Source organism: Protopterus annectens, chromosome 10.part0, assembly GCF_019279795.1.
Source record: "Protopterus annectens isolate FY-2018-M chromosome 10.part0, PAN1.0, whole genome shotgun sequence".
Lineage (NCBI taxonomy): Eukaryota > Metazoa > Chordata > Ceratodontiformes > Protopteridae > Protopterus > Protopterus annectens.
The window spans coordinates 222829020-222845325 of NC_056744.1; the positions used below are offsets into that span (position 1 = coordinate 222829020).

Sequence of the window (16306 nt, forward strand, 5' to 3'; positions counted from 1 at the left end):
TTAGAACTGATTTGGCAACTCAGGACTAAAGCTTGCACTTACCCTGGGTTAAATGAGATTTACTCCATCTCATGTATATTAAAATTAAAAAACCTTCAGAGGTAACTAACGTGAGTAAACACAAGAGTAAGCTACACTTGATTATGTGAGCTAATATATGAAAGGGTATTTTATAGGTATTAACTGTGAAGCTACACTTGTTGTAGGGGGATCACAAGAAGGAGTGTAAACCTGAAATTTAGTACTTTTAACTGTATAATCCAAGTCAATTCACAAGTATTCTGTTCTATTTAATTGTATTTATATGCATTATGGCTGTTGAACAACCAGATTAACTATGTACAGGTATCATAATGTTTGCACACAATTTCTAATAGGGTAGAATGATTGACAATTTGATACTTATTGTGACATTGCATATAATTTTGCACGTCCATGTGAATGCACACATACATTGAAATATAATTCAGTGCACTGATAAACACAGATTTAACTGTAATAGTAAGACATTTTAAAAGGTTTTAAACTTTTCAAGAACTTTTAAGCACACATAGACTGTATTGTGTGGACAGGAATGTATTTTTATTATTTCACATGAATTATTATTTAAATGAGTTTTTCTAAAGGACTAATGAATCTGGGTTTAAAACAGAGTTAACCCACTAAGTAGGTTTCCAACTATAGGTTAATGAGTTAGGAGTAGCCCCCATTCATTGGTTGACTGGAACTACGACTAGACTGTGAAATGTATTTAAATGTTTTAACATTGAAAAATGATTTTACCTGAAGAAGTCTCACCACTTGGTGGGACGAAAAGCGCTTTGTGTTTACTACTGCTTTTATGGCATTTTTTGGTCACATTAAAGGACGTATTGATTTTACATCACTGGAGTGGACTTTACATTCTTCTGCAGGTGTGCTGGAACTGTTTGTTGTTTTATTTGTTCCTGGTTACAGTATGTAACTTGTTGGCAGGATAGATTTGTGTCCCAAAGACTCCCCCATCTGTGCAATAAACTCCCTCTCCATGTCAAGCACAGTACCTCTCTAGCCCTCTTTAAGAGGAACCTAGACGACTGGATGGGAAGCAGAAAATACATCCCTGGGATCCCACCTGTGTCCCTGCTGGACAGAGGAAACAGGTGCTGACTTTGTGGGAACATGGGCGAAATTCTTGGCTAGGCTTATAAGGGCCTCTTGGCCAATAGCCTAGTATCATCATATGAACCTATAATAATAATATGCAAATATGATTTAAACCCACTGTCATTCATGTATGTATGTATGATCAGACTCACTGTCACACTGAAATATGTCTTTTTCTGATTAAAACTCACTTTTATGTGGAATATATGTATTGTAACCTGCTCTCATACAATTTGAATAATCTGTTGCAAAGATTATGCAACAAAAGCTTACCTTTAAACTCTCCAAAAGATGAAAAAATATAGTTGTGTGCGGGCACAGTACACCAGAAGTGCACAATACAAAATTATCTGTCAACAATGGGCCCAAAAGTGGTTTCTGCTGCAGCAACTTAAAGTCAAAAATAACTTCATGCAACACAGTTCTGCAGCTAAAATAATCTCCTTTATTGTACAGAACACACATACGTGGGAGACTAAGCAATCAAGACCATGTCTTCTTGACCATAAGAAACTTAATTTTTTTTATATTATAAATGCTTTTAGGCAGAGTATTTTGTATCTATTAAACTATAGCCACTGACCAATTTAAAAATAACCATCTTTGCATTACTTGGCTTACTAAGAATCTGCAGGCCCCTTATCTGTGCCTTTCCTTATTAGGCACAAGTTCTGATCTTCCATGTTGGAAATTTCTACGATGGCAATTTCCCTGTTGGCAGTATAGAAATCTGAAGACAGGCCTAGGTTGTCAGGACCCATCTTGAAAGAAAATGGATTCCAAACAGAGAAAATATCAAGTATACACTGAACATTTTTCCCATCCTTACATCTCCCTTCACAGTATCTATTCACTGTGGGAACATTTTGCTTTTTGGTTTGGACCTTATTTAGGATCCATCCTTAATGTAATGAACATTAAGTTTTAATAAGCAGAGTGTTTCAGTGCATAGCTAGATTTTCCATTATGCTAATTTATTAAGCACAAAAAAACAAAACAAAAAAAAAACAGTGAAGTATGCCATGTCTGCTGTTGAAACACTGGACGTGCCCCAGGGTACACTACTGTAAAAAATAGTATTTCAGTCACACGTTGTAGTTAGTTTTTCAGCAGGTTGAGTCATGTTTGGTGGGCTTGTGGAGGAACGCTGTGTTTCCTCTGCATTGCTACCATTCGGATGTTACATTGTGTGTCACTCAGGTTCACTTTTGCATGTGTGTATTTCGGGAGACCAGGGTATGGAATGTTGAAGGAGAAGAAATGGAAGGGGAGTATAGCTTGTTGACTGGCCTTCTAGTAATTCTTAGTGTCTTAATTAATGTTTTTGTTTAATGTACCTTTCAAGTATAAGTTTTGCTTAGTAAAGTTATTTATATGTAAAGCATTCCACAATTTGGCATTGAAGTAATGGCAGCATTGTTGTTTTCGTTATGTAATCTTTAGAAAAATTGGAGAACGGAGAAGTTTATCAGAGAAGGAAAGTGGGACATCAGTCCGCAGTGCCTGAGGATATTAATGTATCATCACCTTCCGGTGAGTCGTCTCAAGATGTTGGAGGGAGCTGGAGGCGTATTCTGTTGCTGATCCTTGCTATAACTATTCACAATATTCCAGGTAAGTTTTTTTGTATTAATACTGCAAGGATTGCTATTAGCAGTCATGTATCACACAAATTCCTTTCTTTGTTCTGTGTAATATTGATGGTTTTTGCTCTCCACACACAGTTTTGTGCTCTGGATTTCTGTTTATAAATAGTTGTAATGGCTGATTTAAACAAATTGAATGGCAGATACTTAATGGTCACATTAGCGAGCCTAAGAAGTCTGATTTTGACTTTGTTCAGTGAGCATCAACAACTTGAAGTACTTGGCGTGCTGCACTTGTTGCTATGATACAGTTAATTAACTACTCTTTTGCACACTTCTTGATTAGAAAGTGCCTTTGCCATTTTAAGGAATGCAGATGTGGAATAAATTCGACTTACTGATACATGACTACATGCATAGTTTTTTCCTGTTTGCCATGGCAAACGCGCACTGAGAAATTCTCATTTATTAACTCATTTTTACTGAGGTAGAAATTTAACTTCTTGCAAAACAGACTTATGGATGTTATTGTTTATATGGTGAATGTAAAGACCAGTAGAGGGCTGTACTGGTAATGAACAGTTCTCTAGGTCATTTTTCAGTATGCATCATGTGTCTCAGATGCTATTGTCTGCCAGAAGAAAGTCGGATTTTACTGTCTTGCTCTAAGGAGGTCAAGGACAGATATTGTACAGCAGTATGTGATTTTCAGGTGGCTGACCCTTGGTAGCAATGTCTTTGCTAGCAGCATTTCAGACCAGGTGCTTAAATAGCCATGCTGTTGCACTCCAGGTGAAACTTCTTTTTACATTTCTCCCTGGATAGCTAGGTTTGCCATTTCGGCATGTGCCCTATTCTGCTTACCGTTTCCTTCATGGTTATTTAAGACCCTGTCAGTATTTGCAGTTCCTGCTTAATTGCTTGCATGTAAGGCAGTGTTACACTTCAGTATAGTTAACACATTGCAAGAAAAATGGATTTATAAGAAGTATGCTAATTCATAAGTACATTGTTTGATAACAGGAAACATACCAGTTCAAAAAGGAGTAGGGCTGTCTTGTCTCCATGTCAGCACTTGTGCATAAGGAATGTTGTAGTGTCACCATGTTTTTACTGTTTACACCGTCAACTTACACTCAGTACAGCCAGTTTGATTTATTCATATTTAAAAGATAGGCATTTAGAGTATCAGAAAAAAGGAAAAAAAGAAACCTATTTGTTCATTTCTTTGTGTATTACAAAGTAACACAGTGGAAGCATGCTATAAAGAGATAGGAGTATGTTAATTATTCCTGCAATAAAAAAGCTTATTTAATCACGTTATTTTCTGTATTACATAATTGTAAAACTTTGCAGTCAAAAACTGCTACCCATTATGGTGGTATGCTGTAAATAAACAGGCATCCCTACTTGTGGGTGCCATCTAATTAACCACATATTACCGTCTTTGTCCAACTTCCGTGATGTTTCTTTTTCCCAGCTGTCTTTGCTGTTAGTGTACCCGAGTTGCACGATTCAGTTATGAGAGTACTGTCTTCACCCCTTTTTAAAATATCTTTACTGAATTTTCACTTGTGACACAGGCAGACTTGCATTTATATAAAAGAAAACAAACAATATTAGCATGTTCACATTTACACACATTATACATCACATGTATTCTTGTGTACAATATAATCATCAATCCAGCATTGCATAAGTCCTCCCTTCACTTAAACCTCATTCCTTCTCCAAGACATTATTCTGCTTGTATTGTTCCCACAGTTCCCATTTTTTGTATGGAATATGCTCCTATCATTTTCTAAAATCCCACTACCATTTCTTTTATGTCTGTTACAGCTGTCTTCACGCTTTTAGGGATATATTAAGAAAAGGGCTATGAAGGGTGAATCTTTTAACTAAGTGGGTTGCAGGGAGGTTGCTGCTTGCCTTTCTTAAAAAATGGGATTTTAGTTTTATTTTGGGGGGGTGTTTCCTCAATCATTTGTGATTAAAATATTCACTTTCACAGCATTTTGTATCAATCTTCCATGGTGAAATTGAATACAATGTCCATGTTAATCTGTTCAACACTAAGGGACACTTCCTTATTATGCCCATAACATATTTACTACAATCTTACTAAGCTGGTATGAATCAAGGTGGAATTGTGGGATCTAATAACCTTGTCAAATCACAACCTGCTGAAGTAGAGGTTATGCAAACATAAGTCATTGAAAATACAACTGATTTAAACAAAAAAAACATACTAGTCAGCAGTAGAGTAGCTGGGGCAGGGTGAGAGGGGCAACAGACCTGGGTACAAGCTGTTGGTGGGGGGATACAATCAGCCAATCCCAGTCGCTCTTCAATGTAATACCAGCTTTTAAAAGCCAGGATTGTATTTCCCGTCAAACCTGAGCACTGTAGCACACTGTGTATGGTCTGAACCTCATCACTACTTGCTACATTGTAGCAAACAGTTTATTACAGTTTCAAAGTAAAAAAAAAATGTATGTATGTGTGTGTGTCTTTCGGCTTTTCCCCGTTAGGGGTCACCACAGCGGAACTTCGGTCCGCTAATGATTGGCAGTAGATTTTTACGTGCTGAGTTGCCAGCCCTGACGCACAACCTTCAACGAAGGTATGCCCATTCACGCATGTCTCCACGCAAAAGACGCTCTAGCTGAGAATCAGACCGGACAGCATCTTACTTTAAGGTAACATGTATGTGTATATATATATATATATATATATATATATATATATATATTTTTTTTTTTTTTTTTTACTGAAACCTGAGAGCTGTATCACTCCATGCAGGCAGGTATAAACTTTAGCAGTTCTTTCCTACAGTTTAAAAGTAAATCTTTTTTTTTTTTTTTACTGAAACCTGAGCACTGTAGCGCTCTCTGTAGGCAGGGTATAAATAGTTTCCTCCAGTTTAAAAGAAGAAATATTTTTTATAAACTATATTAAAGGAGGTTTGGTATTAAGGGTTCAGAAATGGGACCTGAATGGCTGGGGCTGGAGAAGGGTGGGTATGTCATGCATTATCTGGCCAACTAGTTAGTGTGCCAGTAGAAGGTGCATCCATTTTGTTTTCCTTTGCTGGTTGGGGGGTGCATGGATCTAACTGTAATAAACAGATCACAATCCGATTATGGCTTATTACAGTGAGGTACTTTTTATTTACTTTTTTTTTTTTTTTTTTTACTGTTCACTTGAAGAGCTGAAGGGGAGGATGCTGGTTCACCTGCCCATGGCTGTAATTGAACCAGCTACACGTCTGGTACTCAAATACAATATTAAGCAGAAGGGTAAGCTCTCTGTACTTTCCACACTTTCTACTAATATATTTATACTCGGGGATGCAGTACCACAGGGCAGAAGGCACTTGGATGTGGAATCATTCATGCATATCTTCCAGAATATTTCCTATGTTTATGAGCATGTTAGGGGTGTTTCATACCCATAGCACAAGACACCTTAAGCCACACCTTCAGTGCTTCTTATGATGTCGAGTTCATCAACTTGTCTGGAACCTGTCTTTTGCTGTTTACACATTTCAGATCTGGAACCTTACTTGGAATATTGACATAATTTCCCTCACTGAATGCCTGAATGATATTCTAAAATCTCTTTGTTTGTAGTTAACTGCCTAAAGATTTTGAGTCAGTATCCAATTCACCTTCCATACCAGCTAGGTCTAGACCATGGGCTTCACTTCAAAATATTATTGTATTTAGCTTAATATAAGGTAGAATTCATGTACTACTCAGCATTTGTGCAGGGAACTGAACAGATATGCAGTAACCAAGTAAATAATGTTTACTATTTTTCTTGATCTTTATGTGGAATGTTATGAATTTGTGTAAAATTTGTCAGTTGTCTGCAATTTTACTGACTCACATTTTGCTTTCTGTAAGAGGCCTGGGATGAGGGCGGTAGGTAGGGCTTAGTCCTCTGAAAATATTGTTACAGTGTTGTGTGCTCATTGGTGGCAAGAACAGAAAGGACACACCCAGGTGAAGTTCATGCACAGCTCCAGCTTGCTTACACTTTGCAATTAGTGTCAAAAGGTTACAGAGACTTTTCAGAATGCTGGATGTGCTTCTAGGCACTGACCAGAGACGAATTAGCTTACCAGAGATTTTGTTTGTTTACTAATTTTATATTCTTTGAGTGTCTTGGTTAAAGCTGGTATACAGTTTGACTTCTGTTTGTGTTTTGTGTTAGCCATTTGTGTTTTTGTTTGTGCTCTGAAAGGAATAAAAGGCAAATAAAGGAAGTTACACCAGACGTCTAGAGGAAAGTTGTTATTTTGTTATATGCTGATTGGTTGCTTGGAAAAAAAGGAGTTGGCATATGGGAATGAAGTATGTAAAGAGATGCTGCTACTATATGTAAAACAAGCTACTCATTATGTACAACAAGATTCAGTAAGTTTTATCATGACTGATTGGATGTATACTTACTAATTAAAAGCAACCAGTTCTTTCACAGTAGTGTAATTTCATTGCTATTGTTTATGTTTGGCAGAGGTTGGATGCATCAGACAGCGTAGCTAATGTCTGATGTACACCACAGATTGCATGATATTACTTTGAAGGGCTTGTGCAAAGAGCATCTGTTGAGATTTCTTCTTCTGATGCCCATCTCACTGTACCTGTTGTGTTTAGTGTGTGTATATGACTGTGTGTATTGAAGACAAGACCCCATGTCCCACCAATAGTTAGTAAACAGCACTGCAAAAACACTGCACAACACAGCAATATCTCTCCTGGATATTCTGAAGTAATAACAAAATTCTTGACAATGCCTCCAAAGTCTTCTAGATATCTTACTAGTTTACCTCACTTACATAGCCAAAATACTAGCACCACACCCAAACCTGCATCCACATTTATTGTTATTGGGAGTTACCTGTATTGCAGTCCTGTATGCATAGATCTGTAAGCCTTCAGCACATCCCAGGAATGTCTTAGCCATTGATGAGTCCATTGCAAGACACACAGACACAGTATTCACCAGGCTGACAGAGGCTAGATTAACAGCTCCCTTTCTGGTACTAAGATTCAGGATGTTACTAGGACTTTATCATTATGGCACTGCTCCAGATATAATTATGATCTTGCAGTTGCTAACGTGCAGGCGAATGATATTAGTTGTCTCACCTTGGAGGAGAAATGTAGAAACACTGTTGAGCTGTCCACCTGTATCTACACAGAAGGCAAGGCCCTGACATTGGATAATATTATGCCTTAACTAAGGATGTTGCCTAAATTCAAGGATAACATAATTGGATTCAGTAATTGGCTAGGAAAATGGTACCATTCTTGGGGATCTAGTGTATTCATGGAATGGCTTGCACTTTCACCCCTCAGTTTTTACACAATGGGTAAAACTTTTCCATAACTCTTTTACATTCAAGAATTACTCCAAAACCCATTAATTATCTTCTGATCTTATTGATAATCACAAAAGGTATAGCTACACAGTAAACCTTGTACTTAAGGGTGACGCCTCCTCCTCTGTAGTCATACTGTTAGATAGATGCATTGAGGCATATGTACCAGTCTGAAATTAATTATAATAAAATGTCTAAAATTAATCTCATATTGTTGAAATAGCACTTCAGTAGACTCTATAAAAATGTGTTTACTCTAAATTATGTCTCTTTATCATTATAGAAGGGGATTTAAAGCTGGTAAGTCCCCCAGAGTTACCATAAACGCAAGTCTGCCTATGACGTCAGGATTGCAACTAATTCAGAAGACAAAGATAAGGCCTTCTTAAGCTACTTCAGAAACTTTAGAAATAATCAGCAATTCTGTACTGAAAGTATCTCCTTCTCTGATCTCAAGACATTCCTTATATTCATATGGACAAATTCTCTTCCGTATTCACCCCACCCACCTCCACATTTCTACATCCCCCCTCACAACTCCATTCCTAAAATGATTTGGAATCAAGACTTTTTGGCACTTTCCCAAAATTAAAAATATTAATTCCATACATCCTGATACGTTTCCAAGAAGTTATAAGTCCCAACTGTCAGTTTATTTTCATTGCACCTCCATTTAGCTTGCAATAGTGGCATATCCCAACACATCAAGGAGTGCAGGGAATGAAGCCCACTGTATAAACACATTTCACATTGTATTTTAGTGCATTTTAATACAGTATTGCTTTTCATTAAAATGTTGCCACTTTGGATATTTTATTATCACTGTTCTGCATTTAAATTTTAAATATGTAAGTGCTTTGTCATATGCTCAGTAAAAGCGTTTGAAGGGCATACTAGAAAGGCATATTGTCTCCTTCTGCCATCAAGCAAATGTCATGTAATGTTCTCCCATCTATTCCTTCCTTTTAAGAGCATGGGGGATTTCTGCCAAATTGTGGACCTCAGCAAGTTCAACTCACTCATTTGAGATGTGTTGTTCTACAAGGTTAACCTCCATGTAGTTTCCTTACTGCAGCAATGCACATGGATGTTGCTAATGGGCCTGATCAGTGCGTTCTTGTTAACTGCAGCCTGTATTCCACACAAGATGTTGTTCCAGAGAAGAAATGGGCTTCACTTTTGATACAAGGTTTTGCCAACTAGTATATTATGTGCATCCACTGTATTTACTAAGGTGTTTGCCATAGTGACAGAGGTCTTACAGGAGGAGCAACTTCTTGCATTCTCTTTCCTAGATGACTGACTATTGGTAGCCCTGGCTTGTCCCCTCCTATGGCTTAAGTCATGAGAATCTCAGGAACCTGACATGTGCCTCCATAGTAGAGTGGTAGAGTACCAGGCTCCAGAGAACAGGTATGTAAGTTTGAGGCCTGTAGGCCCAAACTATTCTTTCATGAGTGGGGTTAGCATAATGGTTAAGATCTTTACCTCACAGATACAAGTTACGGTATTTGATTCTGACCTCTGGTTATTGGCTATGCTTGTAATGAATTGCAGACTGATAGCTTAGTATTTACTGGCTCAGTAACTTGGAGGGATGGAGCCCTGACTGTGACCCAGGAGACCAGGGTTCAGTTAGCAGACCAGGCACCGAAGATCAAAAGCAGAGAGAGGACTGAAGGAACACAGTCTAATTATTTCTCTCTTGTGGGCTGATATAACCGTTAGTGTTTACCTCACAGTCACAAAGTACAGAGTTTGATTCTCACCTTTGAAAGGGAAACAGGCTAGGCTTAAAATAATGCACAACGGCACAGCTAGCGTAGTATTTAGCTTTGAACCTGTGAGGCCCCCCCAATCCCAACCCAGAGGATTTAATTTATAGGGGTTGAAATGGATACTCAACAGTGAATTAATATTCCTTCTCACAGAAAAGATCCGGAAAGTTGTAGCCTTGGCAACATGTGAGAGATCACACCTAGGGTTAGGGTAAGACCCCATCCCCACATACTCCATTGGCTTCACAGCATCCATGATAATCGCTCTTCTTTTTTTCTACCTGATGATGCTGTATTACAATGAAGAGAGAGGCATCTGTGACTGCAGAGCTGTCACAGGCTCGTAGGTCTTTTGAGAGTTGTGGGGCACTGTAGTGGTGGCCTGTTCTCAGTAGTCTCAGTCTGGACCTTCCTCCCTTGTAGTAAAATCTATCACATTTCCATTAAGAAGATTTTATTATTTTGTTTTAAGTGGCTTGGGACCTCACTTTGGAACTCTTTTCTTATTCTAGCCACTGCCAGTATATGGGACATTGCACGTAGGCTGTAACAACATAAGCCATAAAAGGGACGTCTGCACGTACCATCCTCAGAACAAATTAGCCCCATGAGGAACAACAATCCTAAGGCAGATAAGGAGTCATCCTAGGAAGTAGCAAGTTTTAGCGGGGAAGGCCGGAGGGACAGAATACTGCAACACAGAAGAGAAGGATAGTTTTGTTAAGATTTTACACAACTATTCTATGTTCTTCTATTCAGTGTATCCTTTATATATGGGACAGTGCCAGAGCTCAAAACCCAGGGAGGTGGAGGGAGTAGAGGAAGAAAGTGAGGAAGCATTTTCCACAAATCCGTGCAGAATCGCTCTAGCAAATCCTGCCCTGGTCCTAGAGATAGTATCCAACTTGAGAAAACCAAGTAACAGCCTCCAAAATGGAATTGACATCTAGTCCTTTAAAGAAAGCCCCTGATGAAGCAACAGATCTGGTGGAATGGGCTCCGACAGAAAATGGTAGCGATTTCTCATGAAAATCATAGCAAAACACAATAACTTTAGAAATCCAAGATGAAACAGTTTACTTGGAAACAGGTAAATCCAGAGCTCTGGGATGAAGAGACACAAAAAGTTCATCTGACTTCCTTATAGATTTTGTTTTGTCCAGGTAAAATATGAGTTCCCTATGCACATCTAAAGTTGCAAAATCCTTTCACTTGAGGATTGAGGAGAAGGAAAAAAGGTGGGCAGTTGAATGGACTGATTAAGAGGCAACTCGTTCACCACTTTAGGCATGAAAGAAGGGTTAGTTCTCAAAGACACTCTGTCCTTGTGGAAGACCAAAAATGGAGGGGATGCCATCAAAGCCTGAATCTCAGAAACCCTGCTAGCAGAAGTCAAGGCTACCAGAAGCACTGTTTTCCAAGTGCAAAATTTTAGAGGAGCAGAGGGCGCAGGCTCAAAGGGAGCCAGGGTGAGCTTCTCTAAGACATACTTGAGATCCCAAGGAGGAGGCACAGGTTTCCTGGAAGGTTTAATATGTAGGACACCTTTAAGCAAAAGTTTAACCTCCAGTTTGGAAGCTAATAGAGGTGTTAATGGCAAACAAGCAGAAAGAGCGAGACCGTGGACTTTCACTGAGGAATATGACATGCCTCTTTTAAGCAGTTCACACAAGTAAGAAAGCACTACTAGAATGTCCACAGAAAGTGGATCTAGATTTCTTTTATGACACTAGATAGAAAATCTTTTCCATTTGGAAATGTAAGATTTCCTAGTATTGGGTTTGCTGGTCTGCTGCAAAACTCTAAGCAAGTCATGGGAGAAAAGGTTCCTAAAAGGGATCAGAAGTTGATCACCCTTGAGGTCAGCTGTAGAGATGACATATGTGGATGGATCAAGGATCCCTTGTCCTGTGTGAGTAGGTCCAACCAGTGAGGCAACCTGTGGTGATGGCCCTTGGCTAATTGCAGAACAAGAGGGAACCTGTGCTGTCTTGGCCTAAAGGGAGTCACCAATTACATTTTGGGTTTGTCCTTCTGAAGTTTCAGCAGGACTTTTTGAATGAGAACGAAGGGGAGCAATGCAGAAAGAAACATCTCCTTCCATGAGAAAGAGAGGACATCCACCTTCCAAGCCAAAGGGTGAGGGACCCTGGCACAAAAGTGAGGAAGCTGTCTGTTTTGAGGGGAGGCAAAGAGGTCCATATGTGGAGTACCCCACCAGTGAACCAGACCCCACATCCCTGTGGAGCTTCCAGTCATAGGATTGTGTCATGGATCTGCTTAATGCATCCGCCACTGAGTTCTGAGCTCAGGGTAGGTACACAGCTTGCAGGGTTACTTTGTATTGGATAGCCAGTTCCCATGCTTTGAGGGCTAATTGGCAAAGAAAGTATGATTTGGTGCCCCCTTGCTTGTTTATTTACCAGAGGACAGTGATATTGTTTGTAAAGGTCTTCAGAAGACCTGGTAAGAAAAGAAGATGAAAGGTTTGCAAGGCCAGAATCAGAGCCCTCATCTCTTGGATGTTGATGGACTCCCTCTGCTGAGAAGGGGATAAAGACCTCAAACCTTTCTGGAAGTAAAGGTTGCTCCCCAACCTATGTCTGAGACATCTGTAAAAAGCTGCTGTGAAGGCTGGAGTAAAAGAACAGGAAGACCTGGATTCTAAGAGAGCTGCTGAATCCAACAGTGGAGCTCTGTTTTCAGGTAGGGGAGAAGAGGGACCAAGAAATCTAAAGGAACTAGCATGCTGAGGCCACGTTGTTTTTAGAAACTACTGAAATTTCCTTACGTGTAGCTTTACAAAAGACAGCATGGGAATCGTGGAGGCCATGAATCAGAGAAATCTCACAAATTCCATGGCTGAAATAGAAGGAAGAGGCAGAAGACTCTCCATGAAGGTTGTAAGATAGAACATTGTCTGTAGGTTGATAAGCCATCATCAGATCTGTCCTGAACCTGCACCCTAAGAAAATGAGATCCTGAGGTGGAGCCAGACTGGATTTTTTGAAATTTATTGTAAACCCTAGGCCCTAAAGAAAAAGAATGACTTGAACAAGGCTTTGTTTTGATTGATCCAAATTGTTGGCCATAAAAAGAAGGTCATCTAAATAGGGGTAAACTTGAACCCCTTGGACTCTCAGGAAGGCAATGGCTGGAGCCAGGCATTTTGTGAAATCCTTTGGGGCACTGGAAAGACAAAAAGGCAAGGCAGAAAACTGAAAGTGCAAAAAACCCACTGAGAAATGTAAGAATTTCCTGTACTGAGTATGAATGGGAATATGCAGGTAAGCATCTTTGAGATCCAGATAAGTCATGAAGGACTGAGAAGAGATTAGGAGAAAAAGAGTTTGCGGTGACAACATCCGAGAAGAAGCCACTTCCAGGAAAGTGTTTAAGTGGGAGAAATCTAGAATGGGTCAACAAGGACCATCCTTTTTTGGAACTAGAAATATTCTGGATTAAAACGCCTTTCCTGTTTTTTTTTGTAGCGGTACAGTCTGAATGGTGCCTTGAGAAAGAAGTTGAGCTAATAGCTGAGGGACTAGATGAAGTTGACAGGAAGGGGGTTGAGGAATCCCCAGTAAATTAGGAAGAGTATTCCAAGTCATAAAGTACCCTTATTGGATGATAGATAGAACTCAGGAGTCCTGAGTGATCTCCACCCAGGCCGAAAAGGAAAGGGAAAGGCGGAGAGAGAGAGGTGTGTGACTTGGAAGAAGGGAGTGGTTGTCACAGAGAGCTGGATCTGGCCTGAAAGGGCTGCTGAGATGGAGGTACAGGAGCAGCAAATTTTGATTGGGGAGGTCTCTTAGAAGACTTCATAGACCTAATAACAGAAGTAGAAGCAGAGGAAGATCGAGCAGGTCTCCTGACAAAGGAAAGTTCCTATGGAATTTGGGAAATGGTGAGACAAGCAAGTGTTTCAAATCTTGGAGTTCCTTGCCTTTTTCCTGCAGAGATTTAAAAAGTTCTGCAGCAACTGAACCAAAAAGGGCAGACTTATGTAGAGGGGCATCAAGTAACTTGGCTTTAATGTCATCAGGAAAAGATTGAAGCCTCAGCCAAGAATGTCTTCTAAGGACAGATGCAGAAGCTGCCACCCTGGAAGATGCCTCCACAGCATCAAAGCCACACATAATTGAATGTCTAGCTACCTGAGAATATGCTGACAAAAGAGAGAGAACCTGAGATTTAACCTCTGAGTCTGGTAACTGGGCCAAGGCCTGAGATACCTGAGAAAGCAAAGACAAAGAATATCTGGACTTGTGTGTCTGGTAATTAATGGCTCTAATAGCTAAGGTGGATGAAGTGTGTATACCTTCTTGCCCAGTCTTTCTAGAATCTTGCTTTCTTTATCAGAGGGAAGGAACTTAGCAAAAGGAGACAAGCAAGATTTATCAGAGGCAATGGAGACTACAGCTGGCTCAGCTGAAGGCCATTTATAGAGAAATTTACAGTCATCAGGGACTTTATAAAATCTATCAGGTCTCTTGGAAGGTGGAGGCTGGGAGTCAGGGGTTTTAGAAGTGAATGCAGAAGCATCTAGGAATGCTGGAAGAACAGGAGGAACTGCAGATGGTGCAGGGACCTCTATTTGAAGCAGATCATAATAATGCTTTTGTTTTTCAGAAATCTGGGAACAATCCCATTTGAAAAATTCCCGCATGTTATTAATAGTTTCCCCAAAGGAAAGTTCTTCCATTGGGGAATCTCCCCCCTTTAGACTCCTTCTCAGGAGAAGCATATTCCAAAGAAGAAGTAATCTGGGTGGAATATGCAAGGGAGTCTTCATCAGAGGAGCAATCGTCAGATTCAAACGAAAGGACCTGAGACTCGGTAGCCTGCACAGAGGAAAAAGCCTGAGGCCCAGAAGCTTGCACTGGAGAGAAGAGAAAGTCCTCAAAGCAATCAAGGCCTTAACACCCTGTGAGAAAGCATCCCAGTCTGACTGAGGAGTGGAAGGGACATTCAGATGTTTAGTCTTTTGTTTCTTTTTATCATGTTTTTCTGAGAGGGGAGACAAGGAAGACGAGCCAGACGTAGGCCTATTGTCCGGGTGATCCCTAGACTGAACGGCAGGAAAGTCACCGGAGTCTTCCAGCAAAACAAGCCATGGTTCCCCTATGTTGCTCACAATGGATGTCTGCATTGCCTTGGACATGGTAGGATCTGCACCCTTGGCAACTTCCCCAGACATACCCATCGAAGAAACAGACACGACCTCCGAATATACCACCGGGTCTTCACCGACCTCAAGGGGAACAAAGGTGGAAGGCGCAGCTGAAAAGGATTCAGGTTTTGGCTTACTCATCTTCCTCTTTAAACTGGGCTCAGCCAAAGGACTCGTGGAACCCTCCATTGCATCTCTAGCCAGACGATTAGTTGTTAGTTCTCGAGATAAAGACTTAAGGCCGAAAGATGGCTATGTAAGGTCATGGGCATGAAGGCCTGACAAATAGAACAGGAACAGTGATCGTGATTAGGCCCCAAACAAAAAAGACAAAGGTCATGACATTCTTTATGACGAATCTGTCTTCCACACCTACACTTGTCTTTCCTGGATGACATGAACAGCAGCAAATGGCAGAAGCAATAAAATAAATCCCCAACAAGGTACTTATCTGAAGCTAGCAGCAATACACACCGAATCCAACTGCACTGTACGTAAAAGTCAACCTTCCGAATGGCGACGAAAAAGTTCTGAGGATGGTATGTGCAGATGTCCCTTTTATGGCTGACTTTGTTAGAGCCTACATATGATGTCCCATTTACTGGCAGTGACTGTAAACTCGATGGGCAGAATACAAACCATACGTAAAGAATACTACAACATTGAATAGAAGAACATCTCCTTTTTCCCCATTTTTGCACATGAGGTTGGGGAGACACATCAACAGCAACCATCATCTAACCAGGTAGCTAGGCCTGCTGCTAGTTCTTGCATGACACATATGCATTCAATACTAAGGCCAGTTTAGAGTGTTCAGTCAATCTATTGCATGTCTTCAGAATGTGAGAGAAAACTGGAGCACCTGGAGATAACCCACCTGAACACAGTGAGGATATGCGGACTCTGCACAGAAGGTACCCCAGCCAAAAATACAGCTGGTGGATCTCTTGCTGTGAGAAGACAAAGGTACCCACTGTGTCACTGTGCCACCCTCTATTCATTAAATCTATTCGTCTAAGTAGAAGCGGCTGTCCATCTAGGCTGATTTGCTGCCTGACCCACTTTGCAGGTAACCCTGATTTATCTCCACTCTTAGGGCACATCCTTCAGCCATCTTTGAACAATGTCACCTTGGGTAAGACAGAACTGTGACCAATAACTGGCTGATTAAGCATTTCCTTAAGAGGGTTATGCACCTTTACCTACCACTGAAAACAACTTCTCTTCCTTGGGA

At 40.3% G+C, this 16306-nt stretch overlaps 1 protein-coding gene across 2 annotated transcripts in view; it reads left to right on the forward strand.

Annotated features, from left to right (window-relative positions):
• Positions 1 to 16306, forward strand: part of SLC39A11 (solute carrier family 39 member 11) — a 4193139-nt gene that overhangs the window by 2461808 nt on the left and 1715025 nt on the right. For both annotated transcript variants that reach the window (XM_044085146.1, XM_044085147.1), the window contains exon 6: positions 2590 to 2760. In XM_044085146.1, coding sequence (XP_043941081.1) covers positions 2590 to 2760 — 171 coding nt within the window. The remainder of the gene's footprint in view (positions 1 to 2589; positions 2761 to 16306) is intronic.